The sequence below is a fragment of the Notothenia coriiceps genome, unplaced genomic scaffold (assembly GCF_000735185.1).
Source record: "Notothenia coriiceps isolate Sejong01 unplaced genomic scaffold, NC01 NC01_scaffold00000281, whole genome shotgun sequence".
Classification (NCBI taxonomy): domain Eukaryota; kingdom Metazoa; phylum Chordata; class Actinopteri; order Perciformes; family Nototheniidae; genus Notothenia; species Notothenia coriiceps.
The window spans coordinates 356408-364490 of NW_011332982.1; the positions used below are offsets into that span (position 1 = coordinate 356408).

Below are 8083 nucleotides of genomic sequence, written 5' to 3' on the forward strand. Positions count from 1 at the left end.
ACAAAATAGGTGGAGGAGTAACACAAAAGGGGCGTTAGGACACCGGCAGCAGGTCGACGCATCGTCAACGATGAACCCGACTATATTATAGGCGGCGAGGCCCTCGTCAAGAACTCCTGCCGACTAACCGATATAAAATATTGGTGTGCAAGTATAGGAACTTAGTCGTTAACGATTGACGATGTTTCTGGGCGGAAGGCACCCCGCTGAAAAGGTAGCGGGGATGGAGTCAGTATGTCACATTGATCCTTAAACCTTTTCGTATATCAACGGCGTTTAATAAAATTTAGTATAAAATGTGTATAAAGACCTACGTAAGGTTAAAATTTGTGTGTTTATAACTGGTTAAATATATTAATTTTACTCATAAAATAATAATAATAATTATTATTACAAATACACACACCAAATCCCTCCCCGCTGCGGGATAGTTTTCCGAAAACTTGTTCTGACTGTCCAAGGGGGGAGGGGGGGTCTCAACACATTTCCCGACTGCCCATTATGACCTAAAAACTGTCCTTAAAATTGCTAGGACAGAGCAGGACAGGACTGCTCATCGCTTTTTCAGGATCAACGTTGGGAATGTGTGTAATAAGTTTCCCTTTACTCTGTGAAAAACTACTTCAATTACAAAAGTGACGATATGGAAAGGTCCAACTTACAAATCGAAAGGTTTTTAGGAACAAGAGAATGAGATTTTGTGAGAGCAAGACAAAAGAAAAGAAGACTAGAAATTATTATCTACATTCCCCTATAAAGACAGGAATGAGGATTCACAGTTTCTATAACTTAAGAAGGAATGAGGATTCTATAAATTGGAATAAGACACACAACTGCAAATGCTGGTTGGGATTCAAACAACTACTACAACACAATTCCTTACCCTTCAGAGTCGATAACAATTGTAATGGTCAAAATATTGGCCAGGTTGAGAGCCCAGTGTCTCCGAGATTCTTCAGTCTATTCACTAAGTCACAGGGTCCACATTGCGGGGTATACATGCAATGAAGAGGACATTTGATCAATTTTTCCAATAGCTCTTCTATCCGGACTAGTCTACTGTACTGTTGGAGGTGGGCACGTTACAGTCTTGGAAACGACCGACCACTCGAACACTACTACTTAAAGGGGCCCGGCAACTGAACATTATTGTAGTAACAAGACTGTAGTTTCCGAGGTTCGAGAGGGAGCACAGAGCGAGACTCAGTACTGAAGAGGTTAACGACCGTCTTCAAAGGGAATTGTAGTCTAGTCATCATATCATACTATCTATACCTACCGACGTGAAACCAATGTCTGGATTTAACTAGATAGCTAGTATAAATACTTTTGCCTGGTCCGAGACATACATATGGTATTTTGAAAAGAGGAGATTTAGTGAATTGAGTAGAAGGATATGCTAAAATTTAATGGGTAGGATCGAGATCAGTTACAGTCCTTAATTTCTTGTTAATAAAAGTCCTAACTTACAAGGTTTGAGTTCCAGATTCTTTGGACCGCAAAGTATTCTTTACACTGATTATATATATTGAGCGAGTTATACATTATAACCTATTTTGTGGAAGTCGGTTATACCAGAAACTCATTTGGTATAGTTTATTCAGGACCAAACAGACGATCTCAAGCGTATTAGGGTAGATGATCTACAGCGATAACAATGGTTTTATGACCAACTATATTTATGTATTAGCATGTATAATAATAAAATTACTATCATTTTCCCGAGACGAAACCGTTTTTGGACTAGGGTATCGTCCAAGTGGGATTTTTATTATTTTTCAATGGTAGTACACACCACGATAGACATCATCAGATCAAGAATAATCAACTAAAGTATTAACAAAAGGTGTCTCTAAACGTTTACTTACAGGGGGGACCCGGTTAGTAGATTTGATTCAACTTATAAGTTACGGGGTGTGTACTGCTAACTCTTGTATGTAAGCATTGAATGGAGCAAATTTCGTGAAATTTAATTTATGATACCTAAATCAACTCGTGATAATCCGCTCAACAGAAAACAGTTATAAAGCACCCCTTCAATCGTAACTTCTTCTTCTTCTTCTTCATCAATCTTTCTTCTTATTGCGATTAATATGAACCTCTTCGTTTCCGTTATCCAAAATAATGAAGTTTTGTGAGGCTTTTGAGTTGGCTTTGCGTGGGCGTGACGAGGCTGGCTCTTCAGTCAACCCTGGCACATTCAGGGGATTGGTGGATTTTGTTTCCTCCCTGCACACTGGGCTGGAGGAGCATCTAAAGACCGCCACCGTTTTTAAAGGCACGTCAAAGACATGCACCACATTGATTTCAAGAATAAGAATAAGAATTATTAGTTTATTACATCTTCAGCTATTTGTATTACTGTTGCCGCATACGATGAGGCCCCCTCCGCAAGGTGAGGCCCCACACAGTCTGCGTCCTCTGCGTGTCGGGAGGGGCGGCCCTGCTGGAACCTCTTATGACAAACTCAAACAAATGTTTCTGGTGTGAACGTTGGCACATTTGCAGGTCATCAAAAGCATGTACAAAATTGTGTTGCTATTTTACTCTTATGTGCAGAAAGAAGGCCAACGCTCACCCCGCAGCAGGCAACTGAACTGACAGTGCAACTTTATGGAGTGACCATGACTGAGATCTCCACCCTGCCTAGTTATATTGACCAGAACTTCCTCATTGTGGACACCGAGGGTACCAAGTATGTCCTGAAGATCATGAACTCAGAAGGCAGCAAAAATGCCACTAAGCTGGAGGTTCAGACCTTTGCCTTGTCCTTTCTACGCCAGCATGGAGTTCCTGCTCAAACCGCCTTGCCCACCACCACGGGGAAGCTGTTGAGTATGGAGGAAATAGGTAACAGCAAAAACATCCCTACAGTCCAATTGTATTAAATGTAACTTTGCTTAAGTCATAAAAAACAAAGACAACTGAGTGAATCTCAAGCACATGCTGCAAGAGGTGGTTGGTTAATGTCTGAAGGAGCCTTTGCCCTTACGAACACAAAAATGGGCCCAATCCTTTAACAACGTGATTAAGTATGTATCATCTTACTTAAATTAGGCTATTTCCCTAAACAAATATAGATTGTATTAACTTGAAACAATTATAATCATTTCCACAGACTAGAGTCTAAATCACCCGTCATTCATGAATGTAGGTAGGTGTCCATTTTTTAAAATATATTTGCTGCTACTTGCTTGCGGCATGTGCATTGTTGCTTGATTTCCTGCTACCGGAGGCACACTGCCAGCTATATCTGTTGGTTTAGAAATTACGTCAAACGATGGCTTGAAAGAAAAAAAGAAGTTCACAAATGATCAAATCAAATGTTGAAAAACACCACAGTGAACTATTAAAAAGTTCATTTGATCAAAGAAACATGCTGCATCATATATTCTGAAGCATCGCCATTCTCTCTATATATATTTATCTTCAACAGGACAAGCAGTAAACTTTTATACCTGAATATGAATCATTTGGATGAATCGTAGTCAACACATGTAAAGCAGGACACAGTAACCGTGTGAATGTACTGTGTTTGAATATGTAGATACTAATATATTCAATCATTATTTATCAGATGCATTTACTGACAACATTGGACTGTAAAAGGACTATAGAGAGGTGAAGTCCCTCCCTTTCCGGGGAGCTCCATGGGACCTTATTTCTGAAAAAGTTTGTATTGAAGTCAATGGAGAGAGAAACGTATCTTTCGATCCCGTTTGAATTGTGCCACGAATTACACATATGATGTTTGTCAATCTAAAAGATAATTTTGAAAGTCAAAAAAATAAAAATGTGTGGTAAAACTTTGAAGTAACACTTTTTTGTGTGAAACCGCTCAATGAACTACATCTCCCATCTCGCACCACACACCCAGACGGCCGTCACGTTGGAACATTTCACTTCTTTCTTTCAGAACGAGGTGAAAAGTATTAAAAGGGGTGAAAATCACTCCAAGTCTGGGCATGTTGAGAGCTGTACACACACACACAAGGGTTCACCCCTTTTAATACTTTTCACCTCGTTCTGAAAGAAAGAAGTGAAATNCGTCGCTAAACTCCTTGAAAAGGTCCTCTTCCTTTTCTCCAAGGTACACGACAAGGCAGCGGATGGCTATAGTTCTCTGCGTACTTCAATTGTTTTGTGCTATTTTTGAAAAAGGAAAAAAAGAGAAATTACCTAAATTAATATATTCTGTGACTGCCAACAACTTGCATTTCAATGACAACTCTAAATAACGATCCTACCTCAAGAAGCAAGTCCTTGATCTGCTTCACCGAGATTCATTTTTAATAAAAAGCGATATCACAATAGTAACCAAAGTATTTTTACTCTCACAGTAGCCTCTACTACTTTGTGTCCTCTCACAGAACTATTCACAGTTCAAAGGCTGCTCATTTTGGTCAAACAGCAATTTGCCTATACAGTGCAACTACAAGGCTATCTACTGTATTTGAATGACAAAAGATGACACTCACCTTAAAATGTCCTTTGTATAGTATTTCTATTTGTCTTAACTGTCGGAACTTGTCCAGGCATGTTAAGTGGGAGTGGACTTGAAATCCTTAACTCAAGGTGTAGAACAATGAAGTTATCAAGCCAATTGCATTACTTACTACAACTTGAATTTAGTCAAGTCAATTAACGCAGAAATCAGAGTTCAAATTACACACAATATTAAGTTGATGTAATTACCAACATTATTACGTCAACACAACTTATAAATTAATGTTTGCAACTTAAAATGTTTATCTAAATCAATGAACTCACATTTTTATCTTGCAACCATGCATTTAATTAAGTGGAGGTGAAAGGTCGCCTCAATTCGTTTTTAGAGTGTATTTGATTTTCTGTTGAGGTAAGCCTCGTATTTCTTTAAACCTTTAAACAAATCTGCATATTGTTTTCTGATTTTAAAATCCCTCAATAACATAGGTAATGATGTCGCTTTAGACAATCATTGACTAAACCTGACTTGCATGCAAAGCAAACATATGCACAATACCAATTAGCTTGCCAACTGAAGAAGTGTATTCCTTTTACTTTTGCTCGCTGTCTGAAGCCCCTTGACACCCAGTAATTTCTCAGCACAATTAATTTGATTAAACTTTGTTAAAAGGTCAGCAGTGACTGACAGATTATTGCTGGTGCTAATTAGGGTATTATTTTTCTGTCATGTGATTGAGGGATAGTAAATCTATAGAAATGTGAAGCATTTTTCACCATTTCCTTCACATGGCACAAATTGTTAGATTGTTTATTTGCTCATGCTGTATGCATCACATTGAGCTGTGTGTGGCTGCATTAATGCACATTAAAACATCCTTTATTACTCCTGACTGCGAAAAGATTTAGCTACACTGAATAACAAATGATTTTACCCCGAAGCAATGTCATATTTGTGCTTAAAAAAAAACGTCATATTCTCAAAAGTGCAAATGTCAATCAAATCTGGAGCCACTATGGCTCCAAAACAATCTATTCAGACCTTTCACATCTTAATTTCTGTGGTTTAAGGAGACAAAGCCTTCTAATTATAATGATACTGCCTTTTGAGCTGCGCGCTACAGTTTGGATTTCTAATTTCAGATTTGTCTGACAGTGGTGCAGCCCATGTGGGTGGTGTAAATGCCTGGGAGCTCACATTCAACAAGCCCAGAGAAAAGACTGCACTTCTAAAATGCAATACTACCAGAATATGCGCTTGTCTTCAGGAAAAGCCACATATATTTTTATAGTTTAAAAGGATGAACGTTAACTAGAAAATAACATATGTGTGATTTATTCCATAACATACACATACAAATTACAGGAGGGATTTAATTTAAGATTTATATTAACCTTTTTTACAGAGATCTTTTTAACAATGACAATTTAAAAAGTATGAAAAAAACGTATCATTAAAGCTTTTTCAAATTACTTGAATGTATTTCAACTATCGAACTAGGACACTTCGAAGACTACCTGGAAGCAGTATCTCCCATCCATCTGCCATGAGTTAAATATACATTTGCTCATACGGTTTGCTGCAGGGCTTCTTGCTCTGTACAGTAGGTGTGGTGCAGCCTGCCGCTGCTGTATTCCACCCCCTGAGTGCTGTGAAGCTGATTTATAAGAGGGAGGGGCCGTTGAGCTGCAATCAGCCCATTTCCATCAGCGTTATGGCTGCCTGACAACATCCAGCTGTCCCTGATGTGCCACCAAGGGCCAACGCTGCGCTTGTCTGCTCTGCTGTTTTACTGCAGCACTCACCGAGACCAAATCATGTACACACATGCATCCTCGCCCACACATTCACACATGGGGACAGACATGAACTGACACACTAAATCCCCCAATGAATTGCATCATTGTCTTTCCCAGTTTATTAAATCTATTGCAAATATGATAAATACTCATTTATGTCAAGGACCAGAGTACTTTATAAGATACAACCTGCAACATGTGGCAATACTGGATAACTTATTTTACTAAAGCATTGTCTGATTCAGATCAATATTCTAGGGCAAGACGACTATAGATATTCATTATTATTATCTTAGTATTATAGGAAACAGTTATAGCTTTACAGTACTTATTTTTTTATTTTTTTTAATGATTTAAAGGTCAGTTTTTAATGGAAAGAACTGTGTAAAATAAAAACGTTAAACTCTAAAGTGCCCTTCATAGTCATTATCACACTCAAATACTGACATTTTGTAGCGTGCATACATTTAGAAGTCTGCATGGACTTCAATGTTACACCTTATAAACATTTAAACATTTTTTTTAGATATGAAAATGTCTTCATTAGAAATCTTACTGTTAATATTTTTCCAGTTCCACAAGGGACTTGAAGTGAATGAGTTTTACGGGAGATGACACTGTGTTCTGCTTTTGGACTGAGAGGACCCCTAATCAGAGCCCTGACTCAACAACGCCTCATCCATGCACTGTGTCTCTCTTTACTCTTTTCCTGATGTAGCTTCCACCGCTGCTTCCAATAACTTATGATATAATGACATTCTACCATAACCCGATGAATTGTGAACCCAGCTGGCATAACCTGATTTTGCTTTTACAACAGCTGGGCTGCTCCGTGCACTGGGCACCCACCATGCTGCTGAGGCAATGCATGCAAACAAAACAACTACCTAACTATATCATTCTACTTTAGTGAGTTAGACGCTCTAACAGACACTGCTATTTCTGACTGGTTCTTTGATACATGCTGCACTTTGTCAGCGCTGCGCAATAAATAGCTGCTACTATCTTGTTGCTATATTCGAATTAGTATATACTTATTGGAGGAGATTTTTGTTTAGAGAGCATGATACAGAATCCACTGTTTGGCTGCCAGCCGATTTATCTACGTTGGAACACAGATCCTTTCACTGAGATTGCTCGAATACATATACTATATATATATATATATATATATATATATATATATATACTGTATATGTTAAAGGTCCCATGACATGGCCATTTCTACAGATCATAATTCCATTGTTGAAGTCTACTTATAGATAGATATAGATTGACAGTAAAAATAGATTTACATTGTTCAATGTTCCAAAATAACATTGGTTTCTCATACAGCATCTCTGTATAGTACTGTATGTGTATTCACTCTCATCTAAACGGCTTGTTGGAGCTCCTGAGCTGGATTACTGGTGTCGTTTCCTGGTTGCTGCGTGGGGTCTGCGAGACAGCGAGACATCGTGGAGATCCGCGGAGCCGCGGCTTAGAAAAGATAAGGCTGAGTGAGTGTGTGTGTGTGTGAGGAGCTCCGCGGATTGTTCCATTTGGACCTAGGTATCGTTACGTCACTATACTCGGCGTTCTGTGGCAGCATAGACAGGTCTTTCCTGTGTTTTACTCGCTACAGGGTGTACTTTGAGGGTTTGTGACTTTGCAGACCGTTTACATGCATAAAAAGCTACATAACACACAAGGGGACGAGTAATAACCGGAAAAGTACCGTAATTTTCGGACTATAAGCCGCGCCTTTTTCCCTATTTTTCGACGCTGCGGCTTTTATAACGGTACGGCTAATCTATGGATTTTTACAGCTAACGGCCAACACCTTTAACTCTATGGG

General features: G+C 38.8%; 2 protein-coding genes across 2 annotated transcripts in view; one reads left to right on the forward strand and one right to left on the reverse strand.

The window, feature by feature from the left end:
• LOC104952857 (hydroxylysine kinase-like) overlaps positions 1–3606 on the forward strand; it is a 10924-nt gene extending 7318 nt beyond the window's left edge. Inside the window, exons 2-3 of the mRNA XM_010779800.1 lie at positions 2560–2850; positions 3578–3606. Coding sequence (XP_010778102.1) covers positions 2560–2850; positions 3578–3606 — 320 coding nt within the window. The remainder of the gene's footprint in view (positions 1–2559; positions 2851–3577) is intronic.
• Positions 3607–5688: 2082 nt separating this feature from the next.
• LOC104953340 (chromodomain-helicase-DNA-binding protein 9-like) overlaps positions 5689–8083 on the reverse strand; it is a 24356-nt gene continuing 21961 nt past the window's right edge. Inside the window, exon 7 of the mRNA XM_010780311.1 lies at positions 5689–5708. Coding sequence (XP_010778613.1) covers positions 5689–5708 — 20 coding nt within the window. The remainder of the gene's footprint in view (positions 5709–8083) is intronic.